This window comes from Archocentrus centrarchus, chromosome 11, assembly GCF_007364275.1.
Source record: "Archocentrus centrarchus isolate MPI-CPG fArcCen1 chromosome 11, fArcCen1, whole genome shotgun sequence".
In the NCBI taxonomy this organism is placed as follows: domain Eukaryota; kingdom Metazoa; phylum Chordata; class Actinopteri; order Cichliformes; family Cichlidae; genus Archocentrus; species Archocentrus centrarchus.
The window spans coordinates 24751261-24772514 of record NC_044356.1 but is presented as its reverse complement, the minus strand read 5'-3'; the positions used below and the strand labels follow the sequence as shown (position 1 = coordinate 24772514).

Sequence of the window (21254 nt, the reverse complement as noted above, 5' to 3'; positions counted from 1 at the left end):
AGTCACTAATCGTGATGCATAAAGCAAAAGCTACTAATAGCTACTACTTCCTTTCTTATCTCTGCAGCCAGAATAATAATAATATTAAAAAAAAAAAAATCTATTGACTTTGTCCACAATTAAATGCGAGTGCTTGTCTTTTTTTATGTCTTATATTTTTGGCTAAATACATACCTGAGTGTGGCCTGTACAGAATCATTCCAGATGTGGAAAAGCAAAAAGGAAGCAGACTCATGTTGGGCCAGAAGAGTTTTAACCAAACATTTTCCCGCAAATGTTTTGTACAAATATCCATTTTAAAGTTCCAAGTTAAATTAAATAAATTGGTGCTACTATTGCCTTATAAGTACAACTGCCACATACAACTGCAGAGTCTGAATGCTGCTTTTGAAAAAAAAAAAAAAAAGTTAAAGAAGTGCCTGAGAAATCATATTTCTTACATAAAATCATGGTTGTAAGATTATTCAAAAAGCTGAACATGCATCATCAAGGGTTACAGCAGCCTGGAACCGAGTCTGTATACAAAAGATGGACAACGCCATTACGACGTTACCGGCTGGTTTGCATTTCAAAGTGCTTAGGAAGAACGAACAGGGTGTGAAACTGAAATATATGGAAAAATAATTATATTCATCTCTAAAACTACATGCTGTATATTTGCTTTTGGGAGGCAACATAAAATGAGACTCAACTGTATGAGCTGCATCTGTGCATCCAGGACTGCATGTGATCCCACAGACAGTGTTTAGAAACACCACTTGGAAACTATGTGAATGTATTTTGAGCAACTATATTTTAGTTAGTTAGTTAGTTTTAGTAAAAATTGAGCCTACCTGAGCATTATTGGGTTGTGGTGAAACAGGAAATCTGGGTCACAAATGCCAACAAATCTGCAGCAACTTCACCAATATGGACCAAAATCTCTGAGGAATGTTTCCAGTACCTTATTGAATCTATGTCACAAAGAGTGAAAGTAGATCTGAAGGCAAAAGGAGGTCCAACCCAGGCCCGGTTCTAGCCCACTGTAGTTGGGTGGGCAGACTGAAAATGTAGGTGACTGTATTAATCACTTATTCCAGACACAACGGCAAACCAGCACTTTGCCATTTTCTTCTAATATAATGTGGATTTATATCAGAGACAAACTTCTTTTATTTGGTTTTGGCCATTTTGAAATGTAACAGTGCTGCAGTGACTTTCATCATATGAACAAATATTTTACCTATCATCTACATTGCTGTGAAAAAGTTTTCACCTCCTTCCAGATTTCTGACTTTTTGCATATTTGTCACATATTTGAGAAATTAATTGCCCTCTAAACCTAATAACTGGTTGTGCCACCTCTGGCAGCAAGAACTACAACCAAGAGTTTGTGATATCTGGCTGTGAGTCCTGTGAGTCCTGTGCTTTGAGATGGAGGAATTTTTGGCCAACTTTTCTTTGCAGAATTATTCAACTTCAGCCGCTCTTGGATTTTTTTTTTGAGCACTGTGTACTGTCTGTGTTCTCCCTTTGTAGAGTTTAACTTTTTGTGTCTCTGCTGACAGACAGGGCTAAGGAACCTCAAGAAGGAATGCATTTCAGAAGTTCTGGCATTTGCAATGTGCAGATAAATGATGTAAAAAAGAGTCAGGAGACATGTAAAGAAGAACCTTACCACCAGCTCTACACCTACTGCAATAAAATCATGATTTCAGTTTTATTCCAAAGGCTTACATTCACGCTGGCTTAAATCCAAACATTGTTCATTTTTAAAAGAAAACTAGTAATTCAGATTATACCCAGAAATCATGCCACATTTATTAAATCTGTTATAGCCAGACTTTTGTAATTTGATCACAACTGTATTTTTGATGATGAGGATACTTTATTGATCCCACAATGGGGAAAGTACAGCTAACAGAACAACCTTGAAGAAAAACAAACACACAATCATGAGGAGATAGGTGAACTGTGGCCATGTTGCCCCCCTTCTGGAGGTGCTGCCATTAAAAAGACAGAAACAATAGCAAAAAAACATATAGGGATGAGTGAGGAAAAAAAAATCATCTCATACTTTGTATACATACATACACATACACAGTTTCTGCGATAGTGCAGAAACATAAAGCATGGGAGCACTAGGTTGGGGAGGGCAGGGATGGAAGGGAGCCAGCGGAGGCAAGAGGGGGTGTTCGGGCTACTGTGTGGCTGACTCAAACTCCCCTCCTCTGCTAACAGTTCCGATAAGATGTAGAGTTCATCAGCAGCTAGGTCAATACGGCCAGGCACGTCATCTTCCACACCAAGCAGGAATCCATAACGTAGCTAGCTGGAATGTCAATTAATAAGAGGGAATAGTGTTCTCCTTCCCCTAATCTCCTCATGGTGAAAATCTGATCAAAAACAATGGCGTTGAGAGACCAGCTGACCAGATCCATAATTATAAATTCCAGTTCGGAAATTGTGTGAAGAGAATCTCCAAAGCAGCAAAGCAGGGTAAAAAGGAAGGTTTGGGGAGAGAAGAAAAGTGCATCTGTCTCCTCTGAGAGCTGAAGAGAAAGTTATTTAGTGTCTAATATAAAATGCTGTTGATTTTGTGTTACTTACTGTCCCAAAATGACCAAAGCCCTGATGTTGTGTTGAGTTTCTCTGTTAAAAACTGCTTTTAGAGGACTTGTGTACATTTATGAATTGAGTCACAGCCAGTGCGGGCTATCTGCCATCCATGAATGCCATCCTTCACTCTCTCACATCATATACCAAACACACCCTCCCGATGTCTCCAACTGATATGCCACTGCTGGTGCTGTGTCTCTGTGAGTTAATATCCTCTATATAAACAGGTTAGCTGTGAGATCACATTGTTTCAGTTAATGCATTACATACCACAGCATCACAAAAAAAAAAAAAAGCCACCTAAGCAACTACTCCTTTGCATTCATGAGCTGTTTTACTTATTCCAGATATGCAGCTCATTGATCTAACACCCTGCCCTTCACTGATTGTGTGTGTGGGTAATAACAATGGAATAATATCTTGTCACAATGAGCCATCTTGCAAATGTAATGAAATGTAGCCCAGGATATCAAAGAAAAATCAAAGCTCCCTGTTACATGTGACAGCAGCAGCACTACACGGCAGTGGTTGAACTTTAACAAAACAATTCATGATGCTGGCACGGTTAGGTACTGAGGACTGGAGCAGACGCAGAGTGGCGGGTTTAGTGCAAGGTTTATTTACAGTGACTCAAGAGCACAGAGCAGGTAGGAGAGGCACGGGGAGGGGGGAGAATGGGACTCCGGTGACCAAGGTAGAGAGAGGAGCTTCGGGTGCGGTGCGGCCGACCCGCAGAGAGGCGGACCACGGAGGAGAGGGATCTGGTTGTGAGCTTCCCAAGGAGATCTCCGCTCGTCGGGCGATATTGTTTCACAGTCAACGATCCAGCGACGAATGACAGTCTACTGCCAGCTTAAGTAATGCAGGAGGATGAGCTGATCGGCAACAGGTGTGGAGATTGCTGCTCTGAAAACCAGCCCACGAGGGAGGAGACCTCTCTACCACTCCAGAGGGACGCGCCCACCAAAACACACACCAGAAAGAAAGAGGAAAAAACAGAAAACACACCCACTAGCCCGGGACCGTGACAGATGCAGCTGTTCCACATACACATTTTATTGACATTTTATCCACCCCTCACTCCTTGTGACCATTCCCGGCCTTCATTCACAAGGACAAGGCAACGAGATACAGTAAATTAAAATCTCCAAACTGAGAAGTAGGAAAGGGGGTCAGACTGTGGTGCTTTGTGTGCTAGGTCAAGACCACTTTGTAAAGTGGGAAACCTGGGGCTCTACTGAGTCAAACTTGCTTCACATCCATTTTCATGCTTTATTGTTTAGTTTGTTGTAATCTTGTATGTCTCCTGAAAGTGTTTCCTTTCTGATGTTATCAAGTTGGTATTCATTTATGCAAATATCTTGCCTCTCACCCTGCGGAAGCTGGGATAGGCTCCAGCCCCCACCAGCCCCGATCCTGAAAAGGATAAGGGGAAGAAAATGTGTTTAAGGTCACACTAAAACAGAACATAAAATACCCGGGTCTCTCCACCTGTTGGTTTGAAAACTGAAGAAGCATTTTGGATGAGAGGTCATATGTCTTCAAGAAACAAAAAGAAGTCTAGTCGCCCTTTTTCCAAGCTACAGAGGGAACATAAAATGGCACCATTACATAATGATAACAATATGTCTGTGTAGATTCTCAGTTATCCAGGTCATAGTAGTCTCTGGAGCTTGAAAAAGGCGACTGGACTTCTTTTTGTTTCTTGAAGACGTTTCACCTCTCATCCGAAAGGCTTCTTCAGTTCTCAACCAAATGGTGGAGAGACCCAGGTATTTAAACCCCTGTGGGCGTAGTCCCCTGGAGGTGGTTATGACCCTCTATTGATCATGTGCTGAACACATGTGCCCAGGTGTGAAGGGGGCGTGGGTCATATTTAATCAGTGGTTTCAGTTGAAACCAACTTAGGACTCCGCTCCATTGTTTCCTGTGGCCTATTGAGGTCACTGGAACAAAGGTGTGAATGGGGGTTGAGACGTCTGGGAAGGGAGCTCAGGACAGCACTGTAAGCGGGGGAAAGTTGGTGACGTAATCCACCTCCTCTGTTCAATGATGGTTGTTCACAGTGGACATAGATGGCTTCTTTCACTCCTCTGTTCAATGATGGTTTGAAAGAGGAGTGAAAGAAGCCATCTATGTCCACTGTGAACAACCATCATTTTCTTTCACTCCTCTTTGGTTTGAAAGAGGAGTGAAAGAAGCCATCTATGTCCACTGTGAACAACCATCATTGAACAGAGGAGGTGGATTACGTCACCAACTTTCCCCCGCTTACAGTGCTGTCCTGAGCTCCCTTCCCAGACGTCTCAACCCCCATTCACACCTTTGTTCCAGTGACCTCAATAGGCCACAGGAAACAATGGAGCGGAGTCCTAAGTTGGTTTCAACTGAAACCACTGATTAAATATGACCCACGCCCCCTTCACACCTGGGCACATGTGTTCAAGCACATGATCAATAGAGGGTCATAACCACCTCCAGGGGACTACGCCCACAGGGGTTTAAATACCTGGGTCTCTCCACCATTTGGTTGAGAACTGAAGAAGCCTTTCGGATGAGAGGTGAAACGTCTTCAAGAAACAAAAAGAAGTCCAGTCGCCTTTTTCAAGCTCCAGAGACAATGATAACAATACATCATCACTGCCCTCTGCAGCTGGATTCACTACTGTGAACAACTGATAAATATTGGGGTGTGTGGGACATGAAGTTTTCTTTTTCTTTTAAAGTGAGGCATGATGGAAACATTTTGAAAACTTCTGATATAAACGGTTTTTACCTTTCAAAGTTTAATATATCACGTGTTTTTTGTTTGTTTGTTTTTCAGCTGATTGCATTTGAGTTTGTATCTTGTTTGTACCTTGCACTGTGAATGTCCAAAAGTAAAAAGGACTGAACACAGCAGAGCAAAAGTAAAGAGAAGACGGGTCATTGGTCTGGTGCCACCACATTCAAACTATTTTTTTCTATGTGAACCCTAAATCAGCTGGTAAACATGGGAGGTCATTTAAGTAATATGGCAACAGTCAAAGTTCTGTTTAATCTGTTTCATGGCGTATTGAGTTTTTGCACTTTGAGTTCCTAGTTGGCCTTGTTGTTTATATCTTCAGCCCTTCTTAGGTGGATATCTGAGTTCTGTTCTTGGTTGGTTATTTGCATTTGAACTCTGTTTCCCTGTGATTCCATATTCAGTCCTACTCTGTCATGTTTAGTCATTTCCTGTTTGGCTTTATCTTTAGTCTTGCCTGCTCTTATTCAAGTTTGCTTCAGTCTATCTTCTTAGTGTGATTCTGTTCAGCTGTGTTCCTGACTGTGTCCCATTTCCCTTATTGCCCTTGATGTGTACATATTGTCTGCATTTCCCATAGTTCTCTGGTGTGTCCTTGTCATTGGTTTTCCTCCTGTTATTCTTGTGCTTCCACTTAAAAACAAGTTTCCTAATTTATTCTACTGGCCCTGTCCAGTTCTGTCTGTCCTGAGTTCCAGCAATAAAAGATAAATAAAGTTTTGTCAGGAGTCCTGCTTTGGGGTCCTCACCCTGCCTGCCACAGTGGTTCATGATAGTGTCAACAATCAGCTGTTCAGGGATCAGATTGCAAAATTTTACTTTGGATCAAAGGGTATTTTTTTTATTTGCAGAGCCTCTTCTTTAAATGTAGTTGTGCTTCAGGGGGGTCATTTCCTCTGCAGAGAAACAAGCTGTAGAAGATGGTAACACGTTTGATTTTGGTGGGTCTGCTCTCCCTCTGCAGCCCATCTTCAAGTCAAGGTATGATACTATGCAGTATGATTGAGCTTAATGTATGCAGCTAGCTATGTATGTATGACCGTATATGCTTGTTTTATTTCACTACTTCTGTGTGGTTAAATGTTTCTAATATGTGAGAATTTGTTTCGTACACGTACATTTTTCTCAGTCTTGTTTTTCTGTTCTTCAGAATGTAATCGAGCGCTTGTGGAGAACATGGATTTCCCAGGATCAGACATAATATCTCTCTACTCTCCTGATGTGAAGCACTGTCAGCTCCTGTGCACTCAGCACCCCTCCTGCTCCTTCTTTACCTTTGTTTGTGATTGGACCACAGATGCGTGGTATGACAGGGAAAGATAACTTGTTCTTGTTTATAAAATAAAAAAGTGATCTACAGTATTTAAATTGCTGAGCACTGAAAGTAAATTTATCACGTTGCCAAACTTGAAGGTTTAACATCATATGTATTTTTTTTTTCACATGTAATCCTTTCAATTTTTGTCTTTAGTCATCAGAATACAGTTTACAGAGTTTTTTTTGTTTTGGTTTTTTTTTGGCATGGTAAATCATCTTAGCTCCAAAATATCGAGATTATGGTGAAATTCAGGTTATCATGTAAAGCAAACAGTTCAACTAGATTCAGTGATGGTGATAAAGTTGGGCAAACTCTCAGCAATCTCATTGACATTTCCTTGAACGTTTGCAGTGCCATCTTCTGGCTGCCAACAATGTCTAAACTGGTGGCTAAAGTCCGGTGCAAATGCACATATTATGGCTCCTTCTACTTGGATAAATGACAAACATTTGTCGATCTCTGTAGGCACTTCTACTGCTACCTCAAATCCACTCCCTCTGGACAGCCCAATACTCAGACTCCAATGCAGGGTGCCACATCTGGCTTTTCTCTAAAAGCCTGCAATCTGGACCAAAGTAGGCTTACAACTATTAAACTACTAAAAAACATTTAATTAAAAAATAAGTAATTCATAGTGTATGCTCACTTTGTGTTCAGCTTTGCACGCTTGTGTTTTCTTTACCAGAGCCTTGTCTGTCTGAGGTGTATCAAAACGTGGACTTTCCAGGGGCAGACTACAGGTTCTTGTTCACAGCTGACTCTGAGGAGTGTCAGAGAGTCTGCACTCAGGATCCTGCATGCCAGTTCTTCACTTTTGCACAAGAGAATTTCTCAGACAAGAAAATCAGGTAAATTTGGATTAGGATAGCATAGATATGGATAAAATAGTGCTCAGTAAAGACCTTTTTAAAAATTTAAATGTGCTTTTCTTTCCTTCCATCCATCCATAATTCACAAGAGACTGACTTTAAAAAGGAAGAAAAAAATTAGCCAAGCTGCAACATTTCTGGACCATACATTTCCCAACATTCAGCTTGATGAAGTCTGGTCACTGTCCATGGATGTTTCACATTAAAAATTGTAGTTTTCATGCTGTTATTAAATAATACAATTTCTTATTCTGTTTAAGGTATAAGTGTCACCTTAAATTCAGTTGGAATGTAGCACGGACTCCTATTATTGTAAGAAAGGCTGGTGCAACATCTGGATTCTCCCACAAAGTACACCAAACTGAGTACTTTGACAAAGGTACGCATACAGCCAGCGCTTTCTCCCCACCTCCTGTCTGTGCATGTTTTCCTAATGTATTTCCTCTGTTATATACAGAATGTCAGAGAAAGCTTTTCCCAAGCACTGACATCCCAGGAAATGACTTCCTGTCGCTGCCTGCTGTCTCTCCTGAACACTGTCAGATTCTGTGCTCGGCTCATCCACGCTGCACCTACTTCACTCATAACAGGTGTGTGTATCTGAGACGATGTCTCATCTCAGAGTGAAACTATTTTTTTTTCTCATGTGTCTAACAGGCAGGCAGTGCAATAAAACTATAATCAGGTGCAGAATTATAGTTCTATATCTTTAAAATGTCAACATTTTGACCCTTTTATTTATTTTTGCTTTCAATGTATTTTTTTTAGGAATAGCTTCAGTTGTTATTTGAAGAACAACCCAGATGAAATGGTCACCAGTGCAACAGAAGCAGGTACTTCAGGACTGCCACACCGTTCCTGTCAGCTTGATGGCAGTAAGTACCACAAATCAACCCTCAGTGTTGTGCATAAACATGTTGCAGTTCTTTTGTCAGTGAACGATAACTGAATACAAGTATGAATGAACAAGGCAGCGAAACTGTTGCTAGCCATAACATTTATTTACCACCCCTCCGTTCATGATTGTATGATGCACTGCAAATAATACAGCCTGGCAGTAATGCAAACGCACAGGTGGTTCACCAGCAATACTGCTGAAGCCTGTCCATGTACACATAGGGAGGAGGAGGAGGAGGAGGAGGGTTTTATAAGAAAATCAGCCAAGTTTGCTGGCTGAGAAACTCTTAATTCAACCAAGCTGTGCCTGCTGGGACTGAAAAAACAACTTGCTAACAAGTCACACTGAGCCGATGCATGCAGGGATTGATGCTAACAAAAACAATGCATGGTGTTTTTTCACTACGTTTAAAATAATATTGTACAGTACATTAATATACAATGAATTGTGATTGGGGTGCATGAATGTGTGGAATTCTGAACACAAAAAGAAGAGAAGGCAAACCTTTGTGTGAACTAAGCTAAAACTGCATGAAAGGACATCTGACCTGAAGTCTCACCTTTCCGTGTTCTGCATACTCCCACCTGCAGCCTGGCTGAATAGATTTAAACATCAGTTTGTCACTTGGTCTTGTGGTCAATTCTTTTCATCCATCCAGTGGAAATGTCTCAGTACATGCTAGATGGTTTGAAGAAAATTCTCTACAGATTTATATATGCTGACTAATAGCAGAACCATTATACATCAACAAATGTCAGTCACTGTAATCATATACAGATATTTTATGTATCCATCACTTCAGTATAATGTCAGTGTGTCTGTGTTTCTAACAGACTGGGCTACAGTGGCTCACGAAGGAATAGATTTCAAAGGTTCTGACATTCGTGATGAGGCGGCGGATAATGCAGAAGCATGTCAGAGGAAATGTACTGAGGATCCTCACTGCCAGTTCTACACCTACGTTACCTCTTGGTAAAGCATTTCGAAGGCTTATGTGCAGACTTAATTAAATCCAAATATTTTCAATTTAAAAAGAAAATTAGCAATTTAGGTTATAGCCAGAAACTATGTTGTATTTATTAATCTGTTGTAGATACACTTTTTGTAATTTGACCACGGCTGTATTTCCAGCGTCTAATTTAAAATGTTGACTTTGTGTTGTAGGCATCGCTGCTTTCTGAAGCGTGTCATCACCATGCCTGCTCCTCCCAAAGTTACCAAAGTCACCAATGCTTCATCGGGTTTCTCCCTTAAAAACTGTTTTTAGGAGGAGACATATATGTGAACATGTGTGAAATGAGGTTCAGACTCCACAACTGTCAGCCTGCCATATAAAAACTCAAATCAAGCTGCCTAGACATCAAACTCTAACTGTATTCTGCTGCTCTAATCATTTCAAACATGACTGAGGTGTTTATTAAAACATTTACTAGACTTCTAACAAAGGCAGGAAAAAAAGAACCACTCACTGATGGAGCTCGGAGTATTCTGCCTGTGAGTGGAATCCAACAAACCAAAACACAATCATTAGTGGTTGTTGAAGCTGTATCATCAGAACTGCCATGTTTCTCATTTCCATTGCCCTGCTTGTGCTAATGCAAATGTGTGTTGACTTGTGTGAAATCATATCTAAATGTGAAGTCTGCCAATAAAATGTTTTGGGTGTGAGCAAATAAGTTTGTTTGCATTCATTTCTGCACAGCTCTCAATGTTGGAGTGTAAAATTTTCACCCCTAGATGTCAGCAGATTGCAGACTGCAGTCAACTGAGCTCTGTTTTATTATCGCTCCCCAGGTGTAGGACAAACATGTTTTAATCAACCAAGAGAGCTCAAAAACATTAATTTAGACTGCAATGGCCCATGTGTTTCTACTACTGTTTGGACCAGATCCACCCTGGAGTTTTTCCCTATCTGTGGAAGGCTGTCAGTCAGACCAAAGCTGTCAATGCAAGATGAAGTGTCCATCAGTGAAGCTCACTTCTGACTGACAGCCATACTGAGGTGAGCTGTTGGAGATACCCTGAACTCTTCTGTCAGTAAACTCTCCTGCCAGCTTGTCAGTTGTCCAGAGATGGGGGTCGCATGTCTCATCTGCTGACAAGTATTTGCAACAATATTGAGAATGAATAAGCATGTTTATGCACGTTTTTGTGTGTTAGAGCCCTGATTTCAGTTCAGGAGCTGAGACGTGGGTTGAAGTGGATGACATTTTATTAAGATGCCATTGGTTCCTTTCCTTTCCATTTTCACTTCTTTAGTGAAGGGGGCCTCTTCTCCAACAATAAAACATAGACATGATCCTTCATATCTTGAGTCTGAAAGTACAGACATGAATTTAAATATTCCATCAGGCAAGCAGACTCCTGCGAGTTTGATTTTACCTAATCGTAGGACTGTGTGTTATGTCCAAACATCTCCATGTTGCTCTCCTCTGTCTAGCTATGTAGCTATGCTTGCTTCTGGCAACTCTTCCAAACAAGTCACGCTTGTTCAGTCATGCATTTTCACATTTAACATGTTAACTGAGGTCTGTAGAGCCTGAGATGTAGCTTTTTTGTTTGTTTGTTTTTTGCTTTTTTTTTCTCTTTGAGTATTGCGTGGTCTGAGTTTGGGGGTGAATTTGCTGGAATGTCGACTCCTGGGAAGTTTGTGGTATTGCATTAACACACCTAAATGCACCATTACCCTCTTAATTCCTATGGCAGCAGTAAGGGTGTACTTAGTTTTTCACAGGACTGCATGGAGTCACATGACTGTTCACTTATTGTGCAGTTACAGTATTCATTCATTCATTTATTCATAGAACTTTACACAAGCTGAAGACATCGAAAGTAAAGTTAAAAAGGCCGAAGAAAAGGCATTACACTCATCAAGAGTGCAAGACATAAATGCATGAATTACACAAATCACAATAATAAAAAAATAATGCTGTTAAATCACAGTCTCATGTGTTATGTTACTGTTGGTATCTGACAAGAATGGAAAAAAAAATCACACCCTTTTTTTTGATCAGCTTTTCAGAGCCTTCAGCGTTAACAGTTGAATCCTCAGAGAAATGCACATTTCATTTTTAATTTAGAGACTTTCTTCTGAACATCAGGAGCTTGTACCTCTTTACCAGTAACACTGTTGACTGACAAGGCTACAGCACTATGTTCATTCAGAATCAGCAAAAAAGTTTACAGTCTATACAGTAAAATCAATGTCCTGAATCCTGAAGAAACCTCGATGTAAACAGAGAATATAATTGCCAGGCAGAAATTCTGGATTAACCATTTCTTGTGAATTTTAACCATTTACAAGTATCTTTGAATTATTGATCTATACTTATGTGAGTTAGCCATTTATGCATTTTTACTATCTTTATGCTTCAGTTCATCTTTTCTTACATTGTGGTTTAAGGACAGGGATCTTTGCCCCTACATCTTCTTCCTTGATTTCTGCATCTTTGTAGTTTTAACAGCAGAGGGCACTAAATTATTTGGATAAACCGCTGCTGCTCATACAGTGCTCAGTCTATTCTTACTAGGACGTTTAGTTTTCAGTGGAAATGCTGTGGGGAGGGGGTGGGGGTCAGGGTCTTTTATGTGTATTTAGTCACTAATCGTGATGCTTAAAGCAAAAGCTACTAATAGCTACTACTTCCTTTCTTATCTCTGCAGCCAGAATAATAATAATACTAAAAAAAAAAAAAGCTATTGACTTTGTCCACAATTAAATGCGAGTGCTTGTCTTTTTTTATGTCTTATATTTTTGGCTAAATACATACCTGAGTGTGGCCTGTACAGAATCATTCCAGATGTGGAAAAGCAAAACGGAAGCAGACTCATGTTGGGCCAGAAGAGTTTTAACCAAACATTTTCCCGCAAATGTTTTGTACAAATATCCATTTTAAAGTTCCAAGTTAAATTAAACAAATTGGTGCTACTATTGCCTTATAAGTACAACTGCCACATTCAACTGCAGAGTCTGAATGCTGCTTTTGAAAAAAAAAAAAAGTTAAAGAAGTGCCTGAGAAATCTTATTTCTTACATAAAAACATGGTTGTAAGATTATTCAAAAAGCTGAACATGCATCATCAAGGGTTACAGCAGCCTGGAACCGAGTCTGTATACAAAAGATGGACAACGCCATTATGACGTTACCGGCTGGTTTGCATTTCAAAGTGCTTAGGAAGAACGAACAGGGTGTGAAACTGAAATATATGGAAAAATAATTATATTCATCTCTAAAACTACATGCTGTATATTTGCTTTTGGGAGGCAACATAAAATGAGACTCAACTGTATGAGCTGCATCTGTGCATCCAGGACTGCATGTGATCCCACAGACAGTAGAAAAAATGGATGGCGCTTCCAAGTCAGTAAAAATGGAGCCAGTGCAAAACTACCTTAAACGTCCAATATATCTGAAGACCACCAGATGGTGATAGCTGTGGTTGCAAAAACACTTCTGGTCCTATATGAGGAAACGGCTTTCTGACTCGACCTCTGAAAACACTTTCCTGCTGAGTTAACAGTTTGTGATTGACAAGTCGTTAGCAAATGAGTGGACGGATAGCAATCAGACCTCCTCGTCACATCTGTTTTTTTGGAACCAAGGTGGCGACAGCAACAACACTCCTGGTTTCAAACTTCAGAAACCAAAGGGTGATGTCACGGTATTGCAACCATATTTTATAATGTCCATGTGTAATCCTCAACAAACGCCCCAGGCCATCCAATTAAACCTAAGCTGATTAAACATGAAACAAAAAATTTTTCAATTTTCTTTTTTCAGTTTTCTAATTTATAACTGACAAATGAAAAATTAGAACAAAACAAAAGCTCAAATTTCAATGGATTTAACTAACAAAAAGACAAAAAAAAAATAGAATTTTAGAAAATTGGACTGGATTTCCTTCCGGCATGCTGAACCCTCCTCTTTTCTTCTCTGAGTTTGCACTTCCTGTTGCCTTAAATGCACACTCACATACACACATCATTTCCCTCCCTCCTTCTTTTGCCAAAGTTTCCTTCCCTCCTTCCTTGCACATCCCTCCACCCTCACCATCCCCTCCCCCGTGGGAAACCCAGTGCAGTGTGACTGTGGTCGTCCTTCCTGGAAGCTGTGGTGATGACTCTGGCTCCTCCACGCAGAGGCTAGAATAGTGCCAGCCAGCCTGTGTGTGTGTGTGTGTGTGTGTGTGTGTGTGTGTGTGTGTGTGTGTGTGTGTGTATACACCCTCCACCACACTGTCCGTCCGTCCGACCGCCGGCCGGCCGGCATCGCACGAGAGCCACGCCGTCACTGCGGTTGAGTCCTGACGCCAGCCCTGAATACTCACATTACACACATACACACACACACGACCATGTACAGTGCATAAACAAAACACTCAACAAAGTACACACACTCACACACACATAAGGAAGAAAGCGCAAGGGACTGGCTCAAGCCCACAAAAGCACACTCACTCAAATAAACAATATGCACTTTGCGGAACACACACATTTTTGGACCGCAGACCACAGACATTGCATCCTGAAGTAGATCAAAGCGTTCCCCAGCAGTAAACACACACAAGGCTCTTCTCTGCTCTCTCATCCCCGCAGAGCAGTTTTGGTGAAGCATGGCACAATTATGCTGATCTTCTTAAGAAACAAGCTTGTTGCAAGTGTCATTCATCAGCGTTTGGGGGTTTCTTGTGTACTCTGTATACTCTGGCCCACTCTCTGTGATTCACACTAGTTCTTTTCCCGTCCTTTTAAACCCTCACAGTCCCCTTAACCCTGTCTCCTGCCTCCCTCCCACCCTGTTATTGAACGTCTACGCCAAATCAGTCACTCAACCACAACCCTTCAGATCTTTTTCTTTGTTTTCCCCTCTCTCTGTCTCTCTCCATCCCTCCCTTTTCGCCCTCTTCTTTTCTGTCTCTCCATTGTTGAGGAGACAGTGGCGCAGACAAACAGGGAGAGAAGATATCCGCTGGTGTACCACAAGATTGGAGAGAAAGAATGGCAGAGAGACAGCAGAGGAGAGGAAGATACATAGACTGATACGAGGGTAAAGTTAATTACAGGGGACCGCCAATTAGAGGGCAAAGTCATGGGCCTGTTTGCCTCGCCGCGGCATCCCAAAAACATCACCATCTCCCACCATGTTTATCCTCTGCAGCCACAAGACCACAGCTCCCATCAGCCATCACTGGAGACAGTTCAGATACCAAGTAGGTTATGGCTGGGGAACATGCAGACAATATTTGCAGACATAGTTAATATATGAATTAATGGCTAACATGAAGTCTTTTTTCTAACCATTCCTTTCCCAGTTGTACTGGTAGCAGATGGTAAATCTGCAGTCACATGTTTTACATAGTCTGAGAAAAACACAGAAAACATGAACAAAGATAAAGGCACTTGGTCTTTATAGAAATTTTGTCAAACATTCACCAGAAAGCATGATCAAAAGTATAAATGTTTTGGAAAAAAGAAACATCACAGTTCTGGGATCAGTAAAATGTCAACCACACTCTGCTGAGTGTTTTACTGTGACTATGGCTCTGACGGACACTCTTCTTTGTGTGTATTTGTCAAGCAAAATCAACAACATGATTTTATTCAGAGCTATTCATTCACATTCCCTCATTGTTCCATAACATAGGATTGTGATGGTTGGAAACGTCATCGGATATGGCTTTTAGAAGCAGAAACAATCATCAAAGGTTGAATACTTCTTTATCCAAAGGAATCAATATTCGCTACATAGAGCACATGGGAGGTCCACGTCCACTGACCCTCAAAAAGCACCGATCTCAGTCCCCCATCCTTGGGCTGCCTTGGCTGATCCACTCAAGCTCCTGCGCTGGACTGTGGGAGACCCCATAGGTGCAAAGGGCCTAAAAGAGACTTGTGGAGGGGCAGAAGATGATGAAGTGGAAGAGGAGGAGGTAGAAGGAGAGGAAGAGGAAGGGGTTGGGAGAGGTAGAGGTGAGGCCCTGGTAGAGCTGTGAGGAGATGGCTGTGGCGCTCTGGAGGGGGCTAGGGCTGGAGACGCTGCAAGGGAGGGCACCCTGTGGACGGTGGCAAGAGCTGTGGGTGCAAGGAGCTGTGGTGCACCCTGCTGGCACCCAGCCAGGGGGGCGAGGCGTAGAGAGGTGTGTGATGGGTAGTTCCCTAGCAGGGCCAGATCCCTCCGCCCGCTGGGGAAAGGAGGTGAGGAGGAGGCTGGTGAGTTAGGGGAGATTTGAGGGAAGGATGCCCATGGCCAAGGAGGGAAGGGCAGGGCGGAAGCTGGAGGTGACTGCAGGAGAAGAGGGTCTAGCTCACTTGCACAGTGGGAGAGGTGGGAGACCAGACGAGCTCCTATAGGGTCTGGGGAGTCCCCCTCGAGTGAGCTGAGGTACCGTACCACCTCTCCAACGCACTCCCTGAAGCCCAGGGTCCTGTAGTCAACTGCCAGAGCCCTCGCATCAAAGTATCCTGAAGTACAAAAGTGGTTTAGTTTAGTCATGCACTGAATAAAAACAGTGGAAAGCAGTTAGTCATAAAAATGTATTGTAGATGCCATGTTTTTTTTTCTCTTGTCTAAAAGAGGAGGACAATAAATAATTATTATTTGCTGTTTCCTATGAAAAGGCTATTTGGTAGAATCAGAAAAGGCCAGCAAGCAAACGATCCAAATTCTCACCTTTACCTCCCATGGCATGCAGCAGTTTGAGGTGGTCCACAGTCATCTGCAGAATCTCTGCTTTCTCTAACTTTGATGAACCCTGCAGGGAAAATTAGCAACACTTTAATCAGTGGCATGATGACATAAAGGTGTTAGTTTTATTGTCTAATTATGAAAAAAAAAAAAAACATCTCAAATTAATGCTTTACCTGTTTTTCAAAAGCACTGGGCACCAGTCTACGAAGCTCTGACAAGCTGTGGTTGATCCGGTCTCTGCGCCGCTTCTCTATGATCTGCAAAACAAAAAAAAAAAAAAGAAAAAAAAAGGAAAAGCAAACAGAGTTGCAGACCAAACCAAAAAGAGACAAGACTGAACAGATTAAGATCCAAAGCTATAATCCACTCACTCCTCTTCTCTTCTTTCGGGCCAGAATCTGAGAAGCGCTGCCTGGAGACATGGACCCGGTGACTGGGCTGTACCATGGAGATAGTGTGAAAGAGAGCAAGATGAGCAAGAAAGGACGGAGAGAAAAAACATTTGATTCTCCTGCATATTGTTATTATTACCCTCCTTAATATGACACAGAGGCAGGATGGCACACAAACTCCCTTCAATCTAATTTGTTTTTTGGGCACAGAACAGCAGAGCAGTGCCCGGGAGAGGAGGGAAGATGAGATTGTTTTTGCTTTAATGCATTTCTGGACATTAGTCTCAGTGAAATGACATGCTGTTCTCCTTTCCATCTGAGCAAAAGCACTTTTAGAAAAGATGATTATATAGCCTTGGGGCGATGCTTGCGCTCACATGGGGCTCCAACATGCTGCATGGGAGCATGAGCTCCTCCGAGTACAGTCACTCAATATGGATTGTGTTTGTTTGTGAACTCTCATCTTACAGGCCTGAAAGAGACTCTGAGCCTCACAGTTTCCTTCAAACTGCCCCACCAGAGACTTATTGCATTTCTATTAGATTTTAACATGAAGGCTGCCAATTTAGCTGTGTGTTTTTGTTTAGGTTTATATTCGATGGGGTTGACTTGAAAAGGCAGCGCTGTCTTCTGTTTGCATGTCACATGGCAATTTAATTTATCTCAAACCGTCTTTAGTGTTGCTGGCTTGCTCAGCGCCTGTGATGTAAGCAGCACTGCTGGGAATGAGTTTTTGTATGCTGTTACAAATACACATTAATGACTGCTGCTTTGAATCAAATGTCTTTTAATGCTAGTCAAGGAATTTGACTAATTTATCTAAAAAGCAAAACGGTTTAATGACTTTAAAATAGAGTCAGAGTAATTTTACTGTTTATCGGGCGTTTTGCACAACACTGGAACAAGTTACACGTAATAGACTGCACTTAATCCCCTTGGCACTGCAGGCCACATTTGCATTCAAAGGTTAGAAGTTTTTTTCTCTTCCAGAAGTATTTTCATTTTTTCCAGGCGTTATAACTGTGTAGTTCACATTTGTCATCTGATTCTTCTCGTACTACATTAATTCAAATACATGAATGTAACAAAATGCTGCTTCCATGGTAAGATTACAAATTTAATGCAATAATTCCTGAAAAACCTTTTAAATAGCAGATTTTTCTGGCCCTGAATTACAGCTCAGAAATGCAGCCAAAAAGTGTGTCTTATAATACCTCTTTGAGGAGATATTTAGTAAAATCCTCTCACTAATTCACTCGCGCGATGTTTGCATGAAATTATAAAACATATTTCATGTGGAAAATTTAACTTTTTTAAAAAAAATTAATGAACTATAAAATATCTTATTATATTATCAGTTTAATTAAAAATATTTTAAGGATATTTTCTGAACAGTGACTCACAATATTTCTGTTGTGTTTTACATTTGAAGAAATTTTCCACATCAACTGCAGACGTTTAATTTTCAGACAAGAATATTGTGAATTTCTGCTCATGTTTTCACCTCGTGTGTTGACGCTTCAGCATTGTCAGGCCTAACATCTTTTTTCTTTTCTCTCTATATATATATTTTTACATGGATGTCACGTGTGCAGCTTTTTTGACTAACTTCTTCACTTACTGGCCCTGAGCAGCGATGGCTGTAAAGTCTCTGTTTTATACAGAAAGTGAACAAAACATATCTATAACTGTTTTTCTGAAAAAGAGGGCTTTGCTGAATTGGGCCTCAAACACTGTTGGCCTGTCAGTTTTACTCTGACATCTCAAGTTTTTAATTTGCTTAAAAGATTTATGATTTACAAATTAAAATCAGTCAATACTAAAAAAAAAAAAAAAAACAACTTTTACCTGAATGCAGGAATCTTTAAATAATGTGTTCTATTTTGCTGTAATTGCTTTATAAACATAACCTTCTGGGACCTCAAACTTTTCCCACAGTCTTTAAACTCGTTACGGCGCAGATGACTGGAAAACATGCTCAGGGCCAGTTTGTCTTTAAATTTGTCTGCTAAATACAGCCATGCACTGTGTAATTTTCTTTTCAAGCATGATTGGAAGGAACATGTTACAAACTCAGGTGTGACTGAAGGAGGCTCACCAGTAACTGTCTTCTTGCCCCACATCAATGAACTCGTCTGTGTCAGAGTCCGGGGAGCTGTAATCATGAGGTCTCTTCATTTCTCTGCCCCTTCCTCGCTGGCTGGAGTGATGATGACTGATGATAGAAGGTTGAGGGACTGATGGATCCGGCTGGATGATTTTGTTGGTCCCTCTCTCTGCTGCTTGTAGAGTCTCCCTCTGGATGAGGCACTCACCCTGCGTGCCCCTCACTCTCTGCTTGTGTTGCACGGTTACTTATAAGAGCCCCGTTGTCCTTAGTTACTTCTTGTCACTTGTGTTTGTTGTTTTCGCTGTCGACGTTTCTTCATGTGTCTTCTGTCTTTTCCTCTGTGAGTCAACGGTGCCACTTGATCAACCCCCAAGGGCCCATGACAACTAAGAAAATTCACAAGCTGCTTTAGTCTTTTACTCTGTCACTGGCATCCAATCATAGTCTCTCTCACTCTTTCTCTCTCTCTTTCTCTGTTATTTCTCTCTTGGCTCCCTCTCTCTGTCACAGCCACCCAATGACAAAACAGGACTTTGGCAGTTGGGGCAGGGTTGCCAGTTTTGGCTCCCCCGCCTCCTTTCCGTGTCCCTCCTCTCTCCCTTTAATCTGCCCTTCCCTGGCTTTTCACCCTCTTTCCCTTTCTCTGCACCCCCCTCCCCTCCAAGCCCCATCTTTCCACCCCTTTGCTCAGTCATCCTCTGTCAATTAGCCTCCAATCTCATCCTGCTTTCCTTCCTTCTTTCTGTCCTCCTTTTTTTTATCATTCTGCTCCTTTAATTATGCTGTTCTGTAGAACAATGGCAGGGAGAGAGAGAGAGAGAGGTGAGGAGTGTGGGAATTATGAACTGTGAAAACACTCCATCATACGGAGGCGATACACAACACTTGATACTTGCACAGTCTCGCAAGTCCCATTTGACTCGAGTTATTGAGCAATTTTGTGTGTGAGAGACAAACGGCAGAGTGAAAACATGCCTGCAGAGATGAAACGCAGGCCACACAGACCTCTGAGTTACACAAATGAAAAAATTGTACAAGTCATACAGATGTATAAATTATGCCTACAAAATCATTTAAGCTGTGTCAGCAGTTTGCTCTTTCAATTTAACTAAAAATGTTGGCAGATTTTTCCTCTTGTTTTAATATACAACACCTAAAGGACTAAAGTATTACAGGACTATGCCATAGGGATTTACAAGCAATGCCAGTGATTTATGTTCATTTTTGAAAAGAACTTTTATCAAGCATCAAACTGCAGTGCAACAAATAATGTCAAGGAAGTTTTACAAAACTTTAGTTCCTTTTGGGAGCTGGCTCTAAAAGCATATCAGCCACATAGACTGTATGAAAGAGATGGACATAGCCACCATGACATCACCCATTAGTTAATGTACCTGTATTGAAGTCTCCAACTTAGTTTTATGGAGCCAGACCAACACTGTAAAGTGCTAAGCTATGGAAGGAGGGAATAAACTATAAAACTATTTTGGTAACAACCTGTGAAATTCAGAGAGGGAGGGAAATTGCTGATTTATTTGTTTGTTTGTTTTTGAATATTACCACCATTTAGCAGGTGGCGATGCACCCATCATAGACTGTATAAAAAAGATGGACATAACTACTGTGACATCACCTATTAGTTAGTGAGGTCTCATTAGCTGAGCATTTTCAGGGTTGCCACCCTGTTATGGGGTGGATCTAACCATTAAACCGAGGGACAGAGCACACTCATTTGTTAATGACTTCTGACTGACAATAGCCGATGAGCATACCCGGGTTTATTTTTCTTTCTGACTCTATTGTATGAAAACGATGTCAAGTTTACGTCAAGTTATCTTCATTGACTTGAAATTAGTGACTGAGCCCAAAAAGTCATCAGGAAAGTATTTATTGAGGTCACGGAGCAAAGGAGCTAAGGAGCTAAGGCCCATTTTTCCTTTTTAAAACTGTGGGGAGTTGCCCCCTGCTGGCCATTAAAAATAATGCAGAACCCAGAAGCTATGTTCATCTTTCATATACAGTATATGTCACCCATACATATGGATCTATGGGTCTGTAGTCTAAAGATGCATCTTGCTAACAACTTAGCATTCCACCAACCGAAATACCAAACTGGGGGCCTCGAAACAGTTATCCAGAGCTAGTGGGATATGTCACCGTTCATATACAGTCTATGCCAGGATGCAGATTTGGAAATGTTTTCCTAAACTCACAACATCAAGTATTGCAAGATAAGCACTCAGGCACAAATAAACTCAACTTATTCAAAACTCGTTTTATTCAGCTTGCGTGTGCAGAGACGAGGGCAGGTACTGAAGGGTCAAGGAGAGCAATCACCCCACTGAGTGTCTGAACATCTGGCCTCTTCACTGGACAAGATAGCGCTCTCTATATGCTCACACTCACACACAGAGCTCCTTGCGACACTTGTTTCCGCTGCCACCGTGGGAAGATTGCTGGTGCAGATTGCCATGGAAACATGAGACCCAGGCGCCGGTTGTTAGGAGAGATGCCTAAGTGACCCAGCAGTGTGTGCATATGTGTATGTGAAAGACTAAGAGAGGCCAAGTGGCATGCCCTCTTGCACACAATGCCCA

General features: G+C 41.4%; 2 protein-coding genes across 2 annotated transcripts; one reads left to right on the top strand and one right to left on the bottom strand.

Moving 5' to 3' along the window:
- Window positions 1-6234: 6234 nt before the first annotated feature.
- Window positions 6235-10141, top strand: LOC115788138 (coagulation factor XI-like). The gene is made up of 9 exons (XM_030741073.1): window positions 6235-6364; window positions 6534-6687; window positions 7167-7276; window positions 7387-7549; window positions 7831-7949; window positions 8028-8160; window positions 8339-8445; window positions 9302-9440; window positions 9633-10141. The coding sequence occupies exons 1-9, from the start codon at window positions 6304-6306 to the stop codon at window positions 9733-9735; spliced, it is 1089 nt and encodes a 362-aa protein (XP_030596933.1). The 5' UTR covers window positions 6235-6303; the 3' UTR covers window positions 9736-10141.
- Window positions 10142-14858: 4717 nt separating this feature from the next.
- On the bottom strand, window positions 14859-19146 carry heyl (hes related family bHLH transcription factor with YRPW motif like). Its single transcript, XM_030741530.1, has 5 exons — window positions 18646-19146; window positions 16527-16593; window positions 16329-16412; window positions 16138-16219; window positions 14859-15929 (listed from the first exon to the last, which is right to left on the bottom strand). Exons 1-5 carry the CDS (start codon window positions 18723-18725, stop codon window positions 15247-15249), a joined length of 996 nt encoding a protein of 331 aa, XP_030597390.1. The 5' UTR covers window positions 18726-19146; the 3' UTR covers window positions 14859-15246.
- Between the last annotated feature and the right edge of the window lie 2108 nt (window positions 19147-21254).